This window comes from Nomascus leucogenys, chromosome 7b, assembly GCF_006542625.1.
Source record: "Nomascus leucogenys isolate Asia chromosome 7b, Asia_NLE_v1, whole genome shotgun sequence".
Lineage (NCBI taxonomy): Eukaryota > Metazoa > Chordata > Mammalia > Primates > Hylobatidae > Nomascus > Nomascus leucogenys.
The window spans coordinates 59,071,424-59,092,902 of NC_044387.1; the positions used below are offsets into that span (position 1 = coordinate 59,071,424).

At 43.7% G+C, this 21,479-nt stretch overlaps 1 protein-coding gene across 17 annotated transcripts in view; it reads left to right on the top strand.

The window, feature by feature from the left end:
* DEPDC5 (DEP domain containing 5, GATOR1 subcomplex subunit) overlaps window positions 1–21,479 on the top strand; it is a 164,516-nt gene that overhangs the window by 69,268 nt on the left and 73,769 nt on the right. For 8 of the 17 annotated variants that reach the window (XR_004031019.1, XR_004031020.1, XM_030816156.1 and 5 more), the window contains 5 exons: window positions 204–339; window positions 1,369–1,466; window positions 12,723–12,788; window positions 15,804–15,987; window positions 17,527–17,687. Coding sequence is in view for 14 of the 17 variants with exons in the window: in XM_030816156.1 (XP_030672016.1) it covers window positions 204–339; window positions 1,369–1,466; window positions 12,723–12,788; window positions 15,804–15,987; window positions 17,527–17,687 (645 nt within the window). In the remaining 3 variants the exon portion in view is untranslated. The remainder of the gene's footprint in view (window positions 1–203; window positions 340–1,368; window positions 1,467–12,722; window positions 12,789–15,803; window positions 15,988–17,526; window positions 17,688–21,479) is intronic. The other 9 variants (XR_001116060.2, XM_030816163.1, XM_003258116.4 and 6 more) reach the window with 4 other exon arrangements.

Sequence of the window (21,479 nt, forward strand, 5' to 3'; positions counted from 1 at the left end):
TTGGTAGGATGGGTCCTGCTTGGAAGAGCAGGTTTCTTCTGGGAGCCAGAGGGTCCCTTGTATAACGTTCCTCTGTGGTGTGTTCTTCTTTCAGTCTCACCAACATCTGTATCCCAGTAGCTGGAAAGAAGGGAGAGTATAGTTAAGTGCACAGTGCTAGCTATCAGGTGGGAATGATGCTCAGTGGTTCTTTATCTGGGTAGGACCATCCGGAGAAGCCATCCAGATCCACCACCAGACCCGACAGAATATGGCGGAGCTGCAAGGCAGCGGGCAGAGGGACCCAACTCACTCCTCTGCAGAGCTGCTGGAGTTAGCATATCATGAAGCTGCTGGAAGGTGAGGATGTGCACAGGGCTCTGGAAGGTAACCTGAGAACACTCTCTGGCACCCAGGACAATGTGCAGAACAGACTATTGATAAAATGTTGTTTAGAAGACTTGAAAAGACAGTATGAGGTCAGGGCCTTCCTTTGTTGGCCAGTGGCATTCTCTTCAGTTGGTGAAGGGCAAAGCAAACAGCCTGACATTTTTGCCTGAGATGTTACCTAGGCCCTGTTTTAGGTTTATCTTGAATCCAAAACACACTTTGTAAACCTCAAACGTGGGTTTTCTAAACCTCAGTCAAAGATGAATCCAAGAGAGGAAATTCTTTGGATTTGGAATGCTGAGACAGGAGATTCTTGCTGTGTGTTTTGGGCAACCTCTCTATGACTTTTGTCATTTTGGTCATTCAGAAATAAATCCCACTGTTGAGTTTAGAATAAGTTAATGCTAAGAGCAATGGAAATGAAGGCTTATGTTTATAGAAACAACTCTTTTTGAACCAATGCTCTGAATGTGTTAACGAGCATCCAGTGAGAGTCAGTGTAGGAGGAAAGTCATTTAAGCTTTGACAGGCGTGAGCACGGGTTACACCTGGACTCAATATTCCTATTGCTTTAGAAAACACTTTGCAAAATGCAGTCTTTGGCCCCTCTTTCAGTCACCTTGACACCCTAGGAGATAGATAAGGAATATGGGGAGGGCGTGACCTTCTTAACCAGATGAACTCAGGTCCGTATATTCAAGCACCTCACACCCATCCTTGTTTGTAAAAGGGAGGCATAGGGCAGACAGGGTGGGCGGTCTAGCTTGGTGGTGGGAAAGCACACGGGGTTCCAGGGTCACAAGGAGCCAGCACTGACACACAAACCAAGCACTGTGGCCTGGTGGCTTAAGATGAGGATTCCAGTGGCTGCCAGCTTGAGTGGCTGAATATTCAGGCCTGAATTTTATGAACCCACCTCTCACCCCCGGGATATAGGTGAGCAGGAAAAAGAGGTGATGATCTACATTAAGCCAGGTGGCTGGGCTCTGTTCTCTGCAGGCACAGCAATTCCCGCCAGCCTGGTGACGGCATGTCCTTCTTGAACTTCAGTGGAACAGAAGAGCTTTCTGTCGGCCTGCTTAGCAACAGTGGTGCAGGTAACCAATCCAAGAGGTAATAGAGTTGGGATGTTTAGATCAGGCTCACATCTAGAAATGACACAAGGGCCAGAAAAGCAGGGCCATGTCTGTTTTGAGATCATTTCAGCCACACTTTTAGGTGACCTATTTAGAAACAGTGCTCTATAATGCATGAAATTATAAAATGGGCTGCACGTTAACATTTTTAGCTCAGAACATGTTGGTCAAGCCACATTTATCATCATTCTGTCACAGAGTTGTGATTGAGGGCTACTTAGGAGCATAGTGTTGAGGGCAACACCACGGACAGAGCTGGAGTGGTCTGTGCTCTAGAGGGACTTTTGGTTGTCAGGGGCAGTGGGGAGCAAACCCACCTCCATAACAGGAGAGACCCAGAGGGGAGACGTATGTGTCCAGTTTTAAGACCAGAAAAGAGAAGGACTACATAATTGCTTAGAGAAGTGAGCATGCACCAGGGCTGGGCACAGTGGCTCATGTCTGTAATCCTAGCACTTTGGGAGCCTGAGGTGGGTGGATCACTTGAGGTCAGGAGTTCGAGACCAGCCTGGCCAACATGGTAAAAACCCCGTCTCTACCAAAAACACAAAAAGATTAGCCAGGCGTGGTGGCGCACACCTGTAGTCCCAACTACTGGAAAGGCTGAAGCAGAAGAATCTATTGAACCTGGGAGGCAGAGGTTGCAGTGAGCTGAGGTTGTGCCATTGTACTCCAGCCTGGGCTACACAGCGAGACTCCATCTCAAAAAAAAAAAAGAGAAGTGAGCATGCACCAAAGACTTGAAGGGTAGAATTTGGTTAGGTAGACAGTTAGAAGGTGAAGTTTCAGGGCGGGTGGGGGAAGCAGTATGAACTTGGTTTGGTATGATACTTTGGTTTTATGCTTTTTGGAAATACTTTTATATCTATTGTCTTATCTGATCACCCCAGTGGGTGATCAAAATATATTTAAGTTAATAAATATAGTTTATAATTGGGCAACTTAATGTCCAGAGAGGTAGAAATATTAACGTAACCTCTCAAACCAATAGCCACGTATCCTGACTCAGGCTGCTGTCCTCTTTTCATAACATTGTTCAGAGTACCTTTAAGGGATAGAGTAACATGAGCTTGGATCAGTAGGGGCAGCATTTGTGGAGCCTCAGAGGACAGAGATATTGTACAAAATGAGTGTGGAAAACATTAAAACTTTCAACATTTGGGCTACTACGTTGTGCTTTAGTGTTCTGTAAGCTAACTTGAATTTCTAAAACCTAGCTTAAGAAAGGTGTCATTGCTGGGCACGGTGTCTCATGCTTTAATCCTCGCACTTTGGGAGGCCTGGTGGATTACTTGAGGTCAGGAGTTCGAGACCAGCCTGGCCAACGTGGTGAAACCCCGTCTCTACTAAAAATACAAAAATTAGCCAGGTGTGGTGGCATACGCCTGTAATCCAAGCTACTCGGGAGGTTGAGGCAGGAGGATTGCTTGAACCTGGGAGGCGGAGGTTGCAGTGAGCCGAGATTGTGCCACTGCATTCCAGCCTGGGCGACAGAGCGAGACTTCGTCTCAAGAAGAAAAAAAAAGAAAGGTGTCATGAAAATGAAGTTATATCAAATTGGTTGATGATATTTTCCTTTATTCATTGGTAGGTTCATCCAACAATATTCCTAGAGGCCTATGTCTAAGGCTAGGAAACTGGGTTGGCAGTAAGAGAATCCTTAAATGATTATTATTTCATTTATTAATTCATTCACTTATTTTTTGGTTAACCTACTCACCAGCATTCATTTATTTTAGACGAGAAAACACATTGAATACAAATGTAGGGATAGAAAGACACTGTGTCCCTCTGTACTCAGAGGGCTGAAAATGTTACCTCTGGCTGCCAGATTATTTGAAAATACCTAGCTGGGCACTGTGGCTCACGCCTGTAATCTCAGCACGTTGGGAGACCAAGGCGGGTGGATCACGAGGTCAGGAGATCGAGACCATCCTGGCTAACACAGTGAAACCTGTCTCTACTAAAAAAATAAAAAATAAAAAAAAATAATTGGGCGTGGTGGCGGGCACCTGTAGTCCCAGCTACTTGGGAGGCTGAGGCAGGAGAATAGTGTGAACCTGGGAGGCGGAACTTGCAGTGAGCCAAGATCGTGCCACTTGCACTCCAGCCTGGGCGACAGAGCAAGACTGCGTCTCAAAAAAAAAAAAAAAAAAGAAAAGAAAAGAAAGTACCTTTAGAGAGGCTATTGCTTTGCTATGCCAAGGAGCCATTTTTAGGAACCCAGAGTTTGAGCCTTCCAGGCTGTTTGGGGTAGAGTTGCGCCAAGGAGGGCTAGTCCGGGACTCATTGGACTATGCTTAAACTAGTTTCACTGGTTAACTGAAGCAGGGGGAATTATAGGTTCTGATGGTAGCAGCACCAGAATGTACCCAGGTAGTCTTGGAAGTTGTTTGGGGCCTGGGATAGCTCAGGTGGACCAGTTAATTCCCCAGAAAATTTGTTTTAGAATTTTAAAATCATTTTGGGGAAAAGAAGTTTCAAAGAATCTTTATTTGGGGATGGTTGTGGAAGATTTTAACATGACACCATTGTGGAGTCCTCTGAGCTAAGGGTTCCCTGGCGCACTCAAATTGGAAAAGCATTTGCTGCAACCTGAAGCTCTGGCTCAGCCTTCTCTTAGGCTTCTGAGCTGTAGGTGTGTCCACCTGATGGACCTCTCTGCTCAGATGGCCCCCAAGTACCTCATTCTTAATGCATTGACAGCCAAACTCATGTCTCCCTGTTCCTCAGCCCATGCTTCCTCTTCCGCTCCTTCTTCTGACTGACTCCTTACCTCCGTTCTCACTGCATTGTTGAGACTCCTGTCATTTGTGGCCAGGATTATTGCAGTAGCCTTCAAAATGATCTTCTTGCTCTGTTCTCATCCCTTCTAATTCATAGTCCATACTGTCACTGATGATTCCAGATGCAGATCTGATCAGCCACTCCTTCTCACATGTAACCCTTCCATGGCTCTTCATGGCTATAGTGCTGATCATCACCCAGCTCCTGCCTGTGCTTGTATCTTCACCTGCCTCCTCTTCCACATGGTACTGCAGGTGGAAAGAGTGCAGGCTCCAGGATCTTAGGACATGAGGCCTGACTCCACCTCATGAGCACTGAAGCCCTCAGGCCAGTTACTACACTAATTTCTGGGTATCTCAGTGTCTTTATCATGAGCAGATTGACTTTTTTTTTTTTTTTTTTTGAGAAAGAGACTCACTCTGTCGCCCAGGCTGGAGTGCAGTGGTGCGATCTCAGCTCTCTGCAACCTCTGCCTCCTGGGTTCAAGCGATTCCCCTGCCTCAGCCTCCCAAGTAGCTGGGATTACAGGTGTGTACTACCACCCCCAGCTAATTTTTGTATTTTTAGTAGAGATGGGGTCTTGCCATGTTGGCCAGGCTGGTCTCAAACTACTGGCCTCCTGTGATCTGCCCATCTCAGCCTCCCAAAGTGCTGGGATTACAGGCATGAGCCACCACACCTGGCTGGAGATTGACTATTAAATGTGATAATCCACATAAATTCTTAGGACAGTGCTGGACATCCATGGTGAGCACTCAACAAATAGGAGCTGTTGTTGTCATTACAATAACATATTTTGTATTCCAGGCATTTCTTGTGACTCCTCAAAAGAACTGTGTCCTCGTGTTCCTTTGCATAGATAAGTTCCTCTCTATAGAATATGCTTCTTCCCTGTCTTTAACCCCTGATTCTGACTGGCAGGCATGAACTCAGTCTTTATTATTCAGTTCCAACAATACCTCTTCTTTGAAGCCTGCCCCGGTGGTTCCCCCTCCTTCCCATGCCCTCCCGGGATGTGTTAGGCATGTTTCCGCACAGCTCCATATGCATAACCCAATTGTACAACTTGGCATGTCATGATCTCAGTGCTTGTTTCCATGTCTGTCTCCTCACTAGACTGAAAGAGCTTATCTTTATTCATTTTCTCCACTCAATGTTTAACACATTTATGGACAAATGAATTTATATTTCCAAGACCAAGCTGCCAAATGTGAGAAGAATTTGAATAACGCACAATATTATTGCTTAATTGGTGTGCAAGTATTTAATTATACACAGTCCTTTTTTTTTTTTTTTTTAAGAGACAGGGTCTTGCTCTGTTGTCCAGGATAGAGTACGGTAGCATGATCTCACTGCAGCCTCAACCTTTTGGGATGATATGATCCTTTCACCTCAGCATCCCGAATAGTTGGGACTACAGGCACATACCACCACACCTGACTTAATTATATACATATTCTCTGAATGTTTAGCTTCTCATAGATGGTGTGGGATCCTGAGGTTGTTTTTCTAGTCAGGGTGATATTGTTAAGTGGGGTCATCTTTTCCCTTTTCCAGTCCCTTTATATAACCTATAGCTTGTGTTTTCAAAGGGGTTAGTGGCCATCAAGAGGTGATCTATAGCCACATGGGAACTGAACTCCAATCTTTGACCTTATGCTACCTGATCAATTATGTTAATGAGCCACTGAAAGAAATTAGATAAAATTATTCAAATTTTTATAATCGTATATCGGACATTAATTGGTTATAACCATATGCAAAACCAATTAATGTCAGATCTTCAGGATATATCCATAGTCTTACTTCCATCAGTCTTAGCCTGGCCTAAGGTGCCATCATCTTTTGCCTGGATGCAGTAGCGTGTTACCTGGTCTTGGCCTCCTCCCTTGCCCTTCCATATCGTTTATTTTCAACACGACCTTTATAAAATAGAATTTGGATTATGAACTTCTCTGCACAAAATTTTCCAAGGGCTTCCCAATTCACTTGGAGTAAAAGCCAAGGCATTATGGTGGCAGATAGACCCCTCATGTCATATGGCTGCTTGTTACGCTCAGTCCTCGTCTCCTGCTTTCTCCCTCTCATTTCACTCTGGAGGTTCCACAGATAGATTAGGCTCACTCTGAATTGCAGGTCCTTCCTCTTCTTCACCCCTCTACTGTGCCCTTACTCCAGAGAGCATCATGGCTAAGATCCAGGTGTCTGCATTTGCCCAAGACAGGCCTGGTTTGAATTTGTGGACCCATATGACTATTAATAGTGTCCCCCTCCAGTCTCAGAGGTGTCCTGTATTGGATGATAAATGATATGGCCACCTTACCCACAGCTCGCTCTCTCGCTTCCTTCAGTTCTTGCCTGAATTGCCATATTTTACCTCAGCACTCCCCGCCTATCCTCTCTACGTAATATTTCTCCATTGTGCCACCTGGCATACTAGATTTTTAAATTTTGTAATTTTTTTATTGTAAGTTCCATGACTGTCAGGATTTTTGTTTTGCTCATGGCTGTGTTCCCAGAGTGTAAAACAGTTCCTGGTGGCTGGGCGCAGTGGCTCACGCCTGTAATCCCAGCACTTTGGGAGGCCGAGGCGGGCAGATCACCTGAGGTCAGGAGTTCAAGACCAGCCTGACCAACATGGAGAAACCCCCATCTCTACTGAAGATACAAAATTAGCCAGGCGTAGTGGCTCATGCCTGTAATCCCAGCTACTTGGGAGGCTGAGGCAGGAGAATTGCTTTGAACCCGGGAGGCGGAGGTTGCGGTGAGCCAAGGTCATGCCTTTGCACTCCAGCCTAGGCAACGAGAGCAAAACTCCGTCTCAAAAAAAAAAAAAAAAAAAAAAAAAAACCCAGTTCCTGGCACATAATAGGTAGTTGAACGAATGCTAAAAATCTTCTGAGGTTAACTTTCTCTCTACTGAAGCATGATTTAATTTTTCTCTAATGCTTTTCTTTCTTTTAACCTTCTTAAACAATTAACTAGATTCCTTTTTTTCAAAGACTTGGGTAGTCTTTTTCTCCTTGCTTGGTTTGTAAGTGACTTTCCTTTCAAGCCATCCTTAATTTTCATGGAATATGTTTTGCCTTCTTCAAACTCACTAAACTCTTACCCATTCCAGAAAAGTATGTTGAACTCTAGGCACTGTGCTAAGGCCTGAGAAGAAACAAAAACTACGAAGACACTAACTCTCCCGACCTCAAGGAGCTCTGCTTCCTCATGCACTTGGGATTCTCTTTCAAGCAATTCCCATGTGGGGTAATGACGATGAAAGGAAAGCCCTCTTGTGGGGGATTGGACTGTGAATGGTTTCAGTGTGGTTTGAACATGTGATCTCTGCTAAATGAGGATGTGCTAGATGAAGGAGTGTGCTGTGATGAAAACAACCAGGATCAGAATTCTCCCTGCCCCTCACTGGACTTTCAAGCTGAGTCTCAGGTTCTTCATCTGTGTAATGGGCATAAAGATCCTCCCCTTCCTGACTGCCTGTCTCACAGGGCAGTTGTCCGGATCAAAAGTAGGTTGGGTACATTATGGGCTAGATTACCACATTGAATCCTTGTTTTGGGACAAGGTGGGGTCTGAATTCACAACTGGTTAACATTTCATCCATTAAAAAATCAGAGAAGACTGGCACGGTGGCAGACCCCTGTAATCCCAGCACTTTGGGAGGTCAAGGCAGGTGGATCACTTGAAGTCAGGAGTTCGAGACCAGCCTGACCAACATGGTGAAACCCCGCCTCTACTAAAAATACAAATACTAGCTGGGCGTGGTGGCGGGTGCCTGTGATCCCAGCTACTTGGGAGGCTGAGGCAGGAGAATCGCTGGAACCCAGGAGGTGGAGGTTGCAGTGAGCCAAGATCATGCCATTGCACTCCAGCCAGGGTGACAAGAGTGAAACTCCATCCCAGGGGAAAAAAAAAAATCAGAGAAAAATCCAAACAGAGAAACCTTATCTGTGACCCTACCTTCACCTCTTTGCACCATCTGCAGGCACTCAAGCGTGACTCAGTCTTTCTCCTGCATTTGGACATGATTCATATGTGAATCATGATTCACAGGAGTAGCATCTCTGTGGGTTTCCCTCCCAGCCCCATAGAATTTCATTTGGAGCGTTGTTGGTGGGGACCTGGTAGCTGCAGTCTTCGCTTGTTTTTCACCCTGCTGCCCAGCAGAGACAGGGCAGTTGGTGTGACTGGGCAGATAGTTTTTATCCCTCTGTATCTTTAACTGGGCACCATTTTAGAAGGCTTGCTAGTAAATGTCTTCCTTTACTGGAGGTAGATCATTTTGAAAAAGAAAGTAAGTGGATGCCATGTTTTCTTTCTCTTTAGTGTTGAGACTTAGAATCTGCAACTTGATATTTGTGTTGAATATTAGGTGCATGCCGTATATTTGGCCTGAGAGCCAAAGTAAAAGTAACTCATAGCACACTGAGACTGGATGGAAGGACCTCCGTCATTTCTCCAGGCCAGGTCAGTTTTTTTATGGGTAAGTGCCGCCTCTGTAGCCCAGAGAAGAGAAACCACTTGCCCCAGGCACAGGCTTCTAGATGTGGCCTTGGAACTAGCCCTAGAGGCTCCACACTGAGTAACCTTTTTGACCTTGAGGTTTTCAGCCAGAGAACACATTCACAGTTCTGAACAGATGTCAAAAGAGACAGAGCTGAGATGACTTTTACCAGCATTGGCTTCCGAAGTCTGTATCTGGCTTTGAACTTTGAGTGTGAGACTTCATTCCCAAATGTTGGGTTGGAGCAGAACTGGCCGACCATGAGGTTTCACCTCCATCATTGCAGGCTGATGGGACTCTTCATATGCCAACAGCAAGTCTGTATGACTGAAAATAAGACCTCAAAGAGCCAGTGGGAAAGGCAGTGTGTTGGGCTTGAATTACAAGGAAACTGTGTGTGAGTAGCTTCCTGGAAGTCCTTAAAATATTTGCTTATAAGCATAATAGCTTCCTGGAAGTCCTTAAAATATTTGCTTATATGCATAATAACTTCCTGGAAGTCCTTAAAATATTTGCTTATAAGCATAATAGCTTCCTGGAAGTCCTTAAAATATTTGCTTATAAGCATAATAGCTTCCTGGAAGTCCTTAAAATATTTGCTTTTTCGGGGTATGCGTGTACGTGTGTGTGTGTGTGTGTGTGTATGTGTGTGTGTGTGTGTGTGTGTGTAGGTAGGTGTGTCCACTAGAGATGGCACAGATCTACTTTTGGCCTAGGATTCAAAGCTGCTCTGTTAAGTTGAACTATCTCTTTTTTTTTTCTTTTCTTTTTTTGAACTCTTTATTAGTGTAAGAATGTGAGTTGTCTTACAGACCAAGTCTAGAACAGGTTTTCTTTAAAAACAAAAACAGGTGATCAAATGAGCAAACTTGGCAGCCAAACCTGGGAGGTGATATGGTAACAATTCTGTTATTGCTCAGACTGTTTTGCAAATGCCAGTTTGCTTTCATACCAGTTCTCAAGCTAAATAAGAAAATCCACCTCGTTGCTTCTTTATAATCATGCTTTATATTTGCATGAAAATGAAAGTTGTCAGCCAAGTTTTTTTTGTTTTTTTTTTTTCCAAGAAAATTTAGCTCCAAGTGGCTTTTGGCTATTGACAAAGAACGGATAACATTTCAACAGCTAAAAATTGGTGCCCCAGATGGATAGTCAAGAAATAGAGCATCTGTAAAGTTGAGCAGAAAGAATCTAAATTCAGGTTCCTCCTACTTACTGTGAGATCTTCAGTAAGTTGCTTAACTTCTCTGAGCCTCAGTTTCGTTATCTGTGGAAAAGGATCATACCTACCTCATATCTACTGGTGTGGGTTTGAATGAAATGAAATACTGTATTTGTCTGGCTTAATACATGTATCTTCTAGTATAATGACTAGTAATTTTTAAAAATCTGCTCCAAGCAGTTCCAAAAGAAAAGTCCTAAAATTGTTTTGGCCAGGTGATGTCATCTTTATTTTTATTTTTATTTATTTATTTTTTTCAGACAGAGTCTTGCTCTGTGGCCCAGGCTGGAGTGCAGTGGTGTGATCTTGGCTCACTGCAACCTCAGCCTCCCGGGTTCAAGTGCTTCTCCTGCCTCAGCCTCCCGAGTAGCTGGGATTATAGGCGCCCACCACCATGCCCGGCTAATTTTTGTATTTTTAGTAGAGACGAGGTTTCACCATGTTGGCCAGGCTGGTCTCGAACTTCTGACCTTCAGTGATCCCCCCCGCCTCGGCCTCCCAAAGTGCTGGGATTACAGGCGTGAACCCATCTTTTTAAGTAAAAAAAAAAAATTATTTATTTAAAAATGTATGTCCAGTAAAATGTACTATATTTAGTGTACAGTTCTCTGAGTTTTGACAAATGCATAAAGTTGTATACCCACCAACAAACACATCAAGATGAGAAAATTTCCATCACACCCAAAATTCCCTTGTGCTGTTGCTTTGTCCTCAGTCCGTCCACATGTTCTCTGGCAACCACTGATCTGTTCTCTGTCCCTCTGGTTTTACCTTTCCCAGCACATAACATACATAGAATCATACAGTATGTAATTTTTTGAGTCTGGCTTATTTCACTCACCATATTGCATTTGAGAGATTCATCCACGTTGTCACGTGTTGATAGTTGCCTTTTTATTGCTGACTAGTATTCCATTGTATGGATGAACTACAATTTGTTCATCCTTCCCCCAGTTGAAAGATAATTGGGCTGTTTCCAGATTTTGGCGACTATGAATAAGACTTCTATAAATGTTTCCATGATTTTATATGAACAAAGTTTTTGTATGAAGTTAAGTTTTCATTTTTCTTGTATTAATTTCTATGAGTAGATTGCTGGGTCAAATGGTAAATCTGTTTTCCAAAGTGGTGTGCCATTTTGCATTGCTATCAACAATGTGTAAGGCTTCCAGTTGTTCCATATCCTTGTCAACACTTGGTATATCCAGTCATTTTCATTATTTCATCATTCAAATCAAATAAGCATGTAGTGGTATCTTACTGCACTTTTTTTTTTTTTCTTTTGAGATGGGGTCTTGCTCTTTCAGAAACCCAGGCAGGAGTGCAGTGGCACAGTCATAGCTCACTGCAACCTTGGACTTCTGGGCACAAGCAGTCCTCCTGCCTTAGCCTCCTGAGTGGCTGTGAACACAGGTGCATGCCACCATGCCTGGCTAATCACTGTGCTTTTAATTTGCTATTTCCTTAATGACTACTGATGTTAAGCATCTTTTAATATACTTATGTTCCTTTTGCATATGTCATTTGTCCTTTTCTCATTGGGTTGTTCGTTTTCTTGCTTTTGAATTTAAGAGTTCCCTGTATCTTCTGGATGCAAGTCCTTTGCCAGGTGCATGATTTGCAAGTGCTTTCTCTCATGTTGTAGATTGTTTTTTCAAAGCTTTTACAAGAAATTTATAAATACTTGTTCTTGTTATAAAATATTCAAATGACCCAGAAGTATTTAGAGTAAAAAGTACAAATTCTCTTTTACCTCCTATCCCTTCCTCCAGCTTTCTTCTCAGAGTTAGCCACCGTTGAACGTTTAGTGAGCATCTTTCCAGTCCTTTTTAAAAAAATATATTTATGTATATTTACATAGAGATGGGGTCTCACTCTATCACCCAGGCTGGAGAGCAGTACAGTGATTATAGCTTGCCACAGCCTTGAACTCCTGGCCTTGTGAGCCACCATGCTCAACCTCAATTCTTTTTATGGCATCATAATTTTCTAGTAAATATATGTTTTGAAAGGGGCGTGTAAGTACTGATAAGTGTGCTTTAAAATTAATTGTGTTACTCGACAATCAATAAATTGCATTTCAAAGAATCTTCTGGTTTTTCCTTTCAGCCCAGTTATAGGTAAAATCATTGTTTTTATGTTAAAGTAGTGAGTTTTGATGTCCTGTGTCATATTTTAGAAAGCCATGATTTGGGGAAGAAAATTCTAAAAGATAAGGATGGCTGATGAGTGGATTAAATTTAAATAGGTCATTTTGTTTTATTTTATATGTTTTTTAGAGATAGGGTCTCTCTCACTCTGTCGTTGCCCAGGTTGGAGTTCAGTGGCACAATCAAAGCTCACTGTCAAAAATAGGTCATTTATATTCACCAAAGATTGCTCTAATTAGTTGAAATGACTTTGAAATGTGTCCGTTTTCTTAAAATAAGTGGCAGGTTGCTTGTGTTTGTGTTATCTCTTTTAGCAAAGAATGATACCAGTAACCTCAGAGTAAAGTTCTGGCTCATTCCCAATTTTAGATTGATCATTTTTCTTTGATCGATTCTTTTGTACTGTTTGAAATAACTCGCACAGAATTTGCACTTGGTTTACATTTTTTAATTTTATCTCCAATTTGCCTTTTTCAACCATAACTGGTCAGAACTCTTTTGCAGAGTGAGCCTTCTTAAGACAAGGTGTTTTTATCTTTCCATAGGTATGAATCCTAGGACCCAGAATAAGGATTCCCTAGAGGACAGTGTTTCTACCTCTCCAGACCCAAGTAAGAGGGGGCAGCTGACTAGGGAAAGGGGTAGACAGGGAGTGTGGGGTGGTCAGAGCCTGAGGAAACAAGAGGAAGCCCTGTGGGAAGTGAATGGTCCTGAGGTACACATATCTCTGGGATATGGGAAGGCGATGTGGTGAGGGAGGACTCTCTGGACTCTGTGATGGAAAGTGAGGGGGGGGTGTGACTGAATGACCTATTTTGGAAGGTGATTCAGGGGCATCTGGGAAAGGTAGCAGATTCCCTATAAGGCCCCCATGCTGGTCCAGAGCTGGCCTTCACCCTTAACTGCCTAATGATATCTCCAGGAAAAAGTTGGAAAGACATAATAGGCTGTTAACTGGAATCATTTACCTGCCTGTAGTTGGAATATTTGGCTGAATTGCATTCCTTTTGATCGTCTTTTTGAATAGCTATGCAGTAAGAGAATGTCTAAATATCTATAATAATAAAAGAGCAGAGAAAATCCTACCACTTGATAAACTACTTAGCTGTGACCAATGGATGTATATCACTGAGTCTTCTTGTCCCCACTTTTTTTTTTTTTTTGAGACAGTGTCTTGCTCTGTCACCCAGGCTGGAGTGCAGTGATGCGATCTCGGCTCACTGCCAACTCTGCCTCCCAGGTTCAAGTGATTCTTCTGCCTCAGCCTCTTGAGTAGCTGGGATTACAGGTGCACGCCACCACGCCTGGCTAATTTTTGTATTTTTAGTAGAGACGGGGTTTCACCATGTTTGTTAGGCTGGTCTCAAGAGATGGGGTTTCACCATGTTTGTTAGGCTGGTCTCAAACTCCTGACCTCGTGATCCGCCCGCTTTGGCCTCCCAAAGTGCTGTGATTACAGCCATGAGCCACCTTGCCCAGCCTTTGTCCTCACTTAATAATCCTTTTACTATTTGTTCAGGTCCCTCCTAGTAGTCATTTGTAATGGCAGCATTAAGCATATTACTGTATCTTGGTTTGAGTAATCATTTCTTATTCGTGACCATTTGGATGGCTTTCTGCTTTTTAGCCATAGCATATAATGCAGGTATGATAATACCTGGTGGGCTGAGCACGGTGGCTCATGCCAGTAATCACAGAACTTTGGGAGGCTGAGGTGGGTGGATCACTTGAGCCCAGGAGTTTGAGACCAGCCCAGGCAATATCATGAGACCCTGTCTCTATTAAATTAAAAGTTAATAATAATACATAATATATGGTGCAGCAGGTGTATTTTTTCTTTTGGTTAATATCTTTGGATTACATTCCCCAAAGTATGGTTGGCAGATTGACTGTTTTCCAGAAAGCTGCCAGCAATGAATAGATGATCCTATTTCTTTACAACCCTGTCACCGGAGTTTGTTACCTTTGTTCATCATTGTTATTTTAGTGGTTCTGAGGTGTGGAACTTCCTCAGAGTCCCTCTTTTCAGGACCAGAAGATACTGGGGTTAGAAAAGAGGCTGCACTCTTTTCCTAGAGACAGAACACCCTTAAACTTACAATCAGGATCCTTTCTCATCATGAGATCTCGAACTAAGCATTTGAACAGTCTGTGTCTTGTTGTGTGCCCAGCAGAAAGCATTTCTACAAGATTTTTATAATCCTGAGGGTCAGAAGGCTGATGATGGCCAGGATGATCTAAGAGGACATAAAGATAGAAATGTCTTCTGTTTCTGGCTTCCCCACTGGGGCTTTGATCAGGTCCTCATCTTCTGTTTTAGCCAGGAAGTAGAAACAAGCTCACCTTCTCGGCTGCCATATAGAAAAATGGAGATGATTAATTAGGCTATTCGGGGCTATGTTTTGGATCCCTGAATTATTAATTAGTTAATATGGCCTGTGTAGAGCATGAGTTAGATCTGTTGGAGGCTAAATCATCTTCCCCAAGTTAGTGGTGCCACGTGGGGCATCTTTCTGCTGTGACTTAGCACACAAATTTTGTTCTTCATTGACAGGAGGGCTGATGAGGCAGCAGGGGCTACAACACATTGTAAGCTGTTAGCATGGTACAAAAATAAAGTGTATGAGTATCCCATTCAGAACTTAGAGACAAAGGCTTAGAGTTTTTCGGCTTCATATTGCTCCCTTCTTTGGAGAGTTAAAAGATAGTCTTCACTTAAATTACTTAAAGAGGTAACTGCCCTATTATTTTAACTCAGTGAAGCTCAACCATGGAGGATTTTCCTAACCAGGGAGGATTTCCCTCCCCAGGGGAACACGTCAATGCCTGCAGACATTTCTGGTTTTCACAGCTAGGGGATGCCACTGGCATCTAGTGAGTAGAGTCCAAGGATGCTGCTGCAGTACCCAGGACAGCCCCCACAACAAAGAATTATCTTGTCCAAAGTCTCTGTTGTTGCCGAGGCTGAGAAACCCTGCTTTAACTGAGGAGCAGGCAATTCGGGAGAGACCCATGTGGTCAGGCCTGCTCTGCTAACTGCAGCTTTCATTTTTGGATTGTTAAACACTGTCTCTTAAAGTTCCAGCCTCCTAACTTTCCCAGATATCCTTACTTGATTTTTCCTCCCACCCTTTTGAATCTGTTACTTATTTTTGCAGTGCTAGAAGTATTCCTTATTTCTGCTACTGTATGCTGTTTACTCCCAAATGAGGCTGAGCTCCCCTCCTTTCCCCACCTAGCCACTCTGCAGTTCTTGGGAGAGGCTCGTGCTTGGGCCTCCCTGCTCTTGGAACGTTGATGTGCTTCGACATGTAATTCTGCCTGCCCTGCAGTAATCTCACCTGCATTGCGGCTGCAGCTCACAATCAGCAGAAAATGAAAAATATCAGCTGTGAATCCCATTTGCATGATGGGATTGGATAAGCATGTGCACTGCATTGTCTAACAAACTCTGTTTCTCTCTCTTTCTCCCTCCCCTACCCCCTTTCTTCCCAATCCTGGCAATTTTACCATCTTTCACCATGAACTTTTTTCCCCACTCTTCCCTCCTCTTCCCTCCCCTGGCCCCCCATCCCACACTTGCCATGGTGACCACATGTACCTTTTCCCCCTATTACGTGAGGCAGTTCTGACACTGTCTGCTCCCCCTGTAGTGCCAGGCTTCTGTTGCACAGTTGGAGTGGACTGGAAGTCTCTCACTACTCCGGCGTGCCTCCCCCTCACCACCGACTACTTCCCTGACCGCCAGGGCCTGCAGAATGACTACACAGAGGGCTGTTATGATCTCCTTCCAGAAGCAGACATCGACAGGTCAGTGTCAGAGAAAAAGGCACTTGGCTTGGTTTGTGAGGGTTTCGGATATATCCCACACATGCATCAGAACACTGGATTTGTGCTCGCTTCAGCAACACATATATTAAAATTGGAACAATATAGAGAAGATTAACATGGCCGTTAAATAAAAAATTTAAAAAAAAAACATTGAATTGTATTTTCTCTTTCTTTTTTTTTCCTTTTTTTTTTTTTAACTGAGACAGGGTCTCACTCTGTCGCTCAGGTTGGAGTACAGTGGTACGATCACAACTCACTGCAGCCTTGATCTCCTGAGTTCAAACAGTCTTTCCACCTCAGCCTCCTAAGTAGCTAGGAGTAGCTGGGAGTGGCAGCACCACATCCAGCTAATTTTTATGTATTTTATAAAGATGCTGTTTCGCCATATTGCCCAGGTTGGTCTCAAACTCCTGGGCTCAAGTCATCTGCCCATCTGTTGCATCCCAAAGTGCTGGGATTACCACCTTGAGCCACTGTGTCTGGCTGAACACTGAATTTTCAAGCCTATGTCCTCTTTTTATATTTGGGTAACTTTTTTTTTTTTTTTTTTTTGAGACAGAGTCTCACTCTGCGACCCAGGCTGGAGTGCAGTGGTGTAGTCTCGCCTCACTGCAACCTCTGCCTCCCAGATTCAAACGATTCTCATGCCTCAGCCTCCTGAGTAGCTGGGACTACAGGCGTGTGCCACCACGCATGGCTAATTTTTTGTATTTTTAGTAGAGACGGGGTTTCACCATGTTGGCCAGGCTGGTCTCGAACTCATGACCTCAGGTGATCCACCCGCCTCGGCCTCCCAAAGTGCTGGGATTACAGGTGTGAGCTGCTGCACTGGCCGTGGGTAATTTTATGATGTAAGAACTGTTCATTTCTCCAGAGTTCTATTGACATCAACTATTTCTCCTCGTTGATTGATTTATTTTTAACTCCAGTTGGTTCTGGCTTCGATGATTATTCTCATATTTTCTAATGCAATTATTTTGGGCACACTAAATCCGATCTTCTTTTCTAAAATTACTCATTTGGGCATTGAGTTACCTGCCTCTTTTCACCTCTTTGAACTGTTAATTTTCCCCAAAACACTGATTTACAAATTGTTAGTAGTTTTTTTTTCATATTTTCTATTATATTTTCTTTTCTATATCTCTTATATATACTGTCAGCCAGGCTGAAGTGCAGCGATGCAATCTTGGCTCACTGCAACCTCTGCTGGGACTACAAGTGCGTGCCACCATACTTGGCTAATTTTTGTATTTTTTTTGTTAGAGACAGCGTTTTGCCATGTTGCCCAGGCTGGTCTTGAATTCCTGGGCTTATGCATATGCAGTCTGCCCATCTCAGCCTTCCAGAGTGCTAGGATTACAGACATGAGCCACCGTGCCCGGCTCAAACTGTTAGTTTTATGAACTACCATAGAATGGTTATAAGGGGATGAAGCAAAGGAGATGATGAGACTGTGCACTCTTAAGTGTCACCGTCTCAGGCCAAGCTTCTGTATGAGCAATCATCTGTTTTTTTCAGGAGGGACGAAGATGGTGTGCAGATGACAGCCCAGCAGGTGTTTGAAGAGTTTATTTGCCAACGTCTCATGCAGGGCTACCAAATCATAGTGCAGCCCAAGGCACAGAAACCCAATCCTGCCGTCCCACCCCCGCTGAGCAGTAGCCCACTCTATAGCCGAGGTGAGTTTTTCTCCTTGGATTTATATTTTTTTCTCTTCTACTGTATATGTGGAAGTGGGTTTTCAAGATGGTAGACAGTAGATAAATTTAGTAGTAATTGTTTTCGACACAAAAGTTTTCTTTATAAATTCTACTTAAGTGAGGAATAAAGTCTCCTTTAGGTATGAATTTATTTTAAATGCTCTCTTTAATTTACAACTCTCCCTTTAAGGCAGTGGATGTGACCAAGTTCAGGAATGGGACAGCCTGACTTGGACAGACACCTGGGAATAGTAAGCAGCTGAGTCACTACTGAGCTGTCAAAGTTTCTAAACCCATAAACCTATATTTAATTGTTTCTAGTACAGTACCTGGCACACAGCAGATTGTCAGATGTTACCTAAACCTGAAGTTTACATTTGTTCTTATTTTCTTATTCTGGATTCATCTGTCTCTTCTTTATCGCTGAAGCTTGGTGGCTTGAAGCAAGAATGGGTCATCCATGAGTGGCAGATTAGGCTAGTAAGTGACAGAGAATCGGTGTTGCTAATTGAATCAGAGCCAGGCAGTGGAGAGCTCCTCTAAAATAAGTCTAACGGAGGGAATTAAGTGCAGGTGCCTGGAATCAGAAAGCAGTAATCACTTCCTGGAACAATCAATGAGCTGTCTTAGTCTCCTGTGTCTTCATTATTGCCAACAAGACCACCCCATCCCCTGATCACTTAGTGATAACCTTGGATCATCTTTGTCCCCATGAAAGCTTCTTGGGCCAGAGGATCAGAGAACTGTGGCCCTGTTAGAGGAAGCATGCCGTCATCCAGTCCAGGCCCTGTTGTTTATGTATGAAGCTTTGGACTCCCCCTGGATTTTCTTTGAAAGTCCCTTGTGATGTTTATCACATGTTGCCTTGTATTCATCTTCCAGACCCTACCGAATGTTAACCTTTTTGAGTGCCAAGACTATTTCTGTTCATCTTTTTGTCCTCCACAATGGAAACTACATGCCTGGCATACAATAATATGCAACAGTATGGGTCAATAAGTATATGAATTTGGCTGGGCGTAATCCTAGCACGTTGAGTGGCTGAGGCAGGAGGATCCCTTGAGCCCAGGAGTTCAAGACTGGCCTAGGCAATGTAGGGAGATCCTGTCTCTAAAAAGAAAAGAAAAGAAAAATAAATATATGAATCCATTATTCACACATTGATTCAACAGTGTCTTTGAAGCACTTACTCTGCATGGCTGGGGAGAGGATTTATAGCCCAGTCAGGGAAAATAACATTAGTCAAAATGTGAAATATAATTATATGTTGTGATAAAGGCTGAGGGAGAAGTCATGGGGCTGTCAGAACATTTAATATGGGGCGCTATCTAATCTCGTGGGTCATGGACAGCTTCCCTGAGGAGATGAGGTTTGAGATTAGACCCGAAGTACATGTAGGAGTTACCAGGAGCAGCAGGTTGGGAATGGAGGGCAGGAGTAGAAGGGAAGGGCATGCCAGGCAGAGGCCAGTTTGTGCAAAGGCTCTGTGTCAGAAAGCATTGAGATACTTTCTGGGCACCAAAAAGAAGGCTGATAGGATGGAGCACAAGGAATAAGCCGGAGGTGCAGCCAGAGATGTCAGGAGACCCAAGCCTGTCTGAAGGATTTTGTCCTTTATCCCAAGAGTAATGAGATGAATTCACCTTTCATGTCACTGGCGCCTTCCAGGCTGCCCACCTGTTGTTCTCTGGAATAGCTGGTGGATGTCCCTCAGTGGTCTGAGTTCTTCTGTGTCCAGTTCTGTTCCTGGCTGATCCATGAGCCTCATGTGATGGTTAGTTGGCCAGAGGCTACTTGCCTGACTGTATCCTTTCTGGTTATTTTTTTGCTGTGATAAATTTAATCTCCCTAATTTCTATAGTAACAGAAAGGGTACCATTGTTATCCTAATTACTGGAAAAGTTGCCGTCACAACCAGGCCTGTACTGCTTATTCATCAGAGATTTATTGAATACTAAGTGTGAGCCAGGTCGTGTTCCAGCAGGGAACAGAACAGCATCAGCCCTCCCCTCAGAGTCTACAGTCTACAGCAGAGTCAGTTGTTAAACTAATAAACCATGAGTATATATTTGATCACAGATTGTGAAGAATAAATACCATGCAGGATAAACACAGGAATAACTGGAGTGCACCTAATTTAGAATGGGGGTGTCAGGTACGATGTCAGATGCTCATGAACCTTGTCCCATGACATTGTCTTCCCAACAGCCAGCAGAGTGTTTGTTGCATGAATGAAGGAATGCTTGGATGAGGGCTTGCCCTCTTTCTTGCTGTAGAAGTGAGATTTGGTGCCCAAGATCACAGAAGCTGGCAAGTGTAAGTGCTGCGGTTGGACCTGGGGTCCCCCGAGTAGCTTCCGTTTTGTATGCAGCTGGCCTGCTGCTCCCTTGGCACCATCTGGGAAATTTCCACATTCACAGTGAATATTATTTCAGCCTTTGCTGTCCTCTCTCCTCTTGACTGCTCACATGCTGCCTGTCACTGTGTGACTGTCTCAGAGCTAAATGAGTGTTGCCAATGGAGGGTGTCCAGGTTCTTGGCACCTCGAACAAAGAATTGGACAAAATGCACAAACAAAGCAAGGAAAAAATGAAGCAGCAAAAGGAGAGATTTATTGAAAATGAAAGTACACTCCAAGTGTGGGAGTAGGCTGGATCATGGGGCTCAAGGGCTCCTTTACAGAATTTTTTGGGGTTTAAATACCTTTAGAAGTTTCCTGTTGGTTACTTGGTGTACACCCTATGTAAATGAAGTGGTGGCTCGCAAGCAGAGGCTGAAGTGAAGTTATAAAGTTACACTCGTATGCAAACGTCTATTTGGTTGTAAAAATCAAACCAATCAGAGACACTTTCAGTTTTCCATCTTCCTCACAGAAAAAGTGGGGAGTGGTTTGTGAAGGGAGTAACTTCCGGTCCTTTTGTTACTTAGGTGTGGAAAGTTGGGGTTTTCCTTTTGATTTAGTTCTAGGAAGGCAGCCTGAATTGGCCTTAGGTTCCCTGCCTCCAGACCCTGTTCTCCTGCCTCAAGAGGACTGCCTTTCATTTCTAGATCAAAGGAATCTTGGCTTGGCTTGGTTGTTCTTTGAGGCATGATTTTTACCCTCTTGAACACTTGTCATTTTCTTGATTCCTGATTATTTTCCTCTTTCCTGCGTTCAGTTCAGTTCAGCTAATACTGGACATGGCACTTTATCAGGTGCTTCTAAAAATGTAAGGAGGAACAACGTTTGAGCCCTGGCCTCCTGGAACTTTTAATTTGTAAGGGGTGAGAGACATACACACAAGGAGCTATATACAAGGTAGGATTCAGACTGCTGATGGGGTCTGTTGGCTTTCTGGAAGAAGTAGCATTTGATGGTGACTTTAAATAATCTGGGATTTCAGTGGTGGCCCAGGAAGAGAATGCAAAAGAAACAACACGAGCAGGCCGGGTGCAGAGGCTCATGCCTGTAATCCCAGCACTTCAGGAGGCCGAGGCGAGCGGATCACCTGAGGTTGGGAGTTCAAGAGCAGCCTGACCAACATGGAGAAACCCCATCTCTACTAAAAATACAAAATTAGCCAGGCATGGTGGAGCATGCCCGTAATCCCAGCTACTTGGGAGGCTGAGACAGAATTGCTTGAACCCAGGAGGCGGAGGTTGCAGTGAGCCGAGATCATGCCATTGCGCTCTAGCCTGGGCAACAAGAGCGAAACTCCATCTCAAAAAAAAAAAAAAGAAAAAGAAACAACATGAGCAAATATTCGCAGCAAATCAATAAATGGTCCTTTT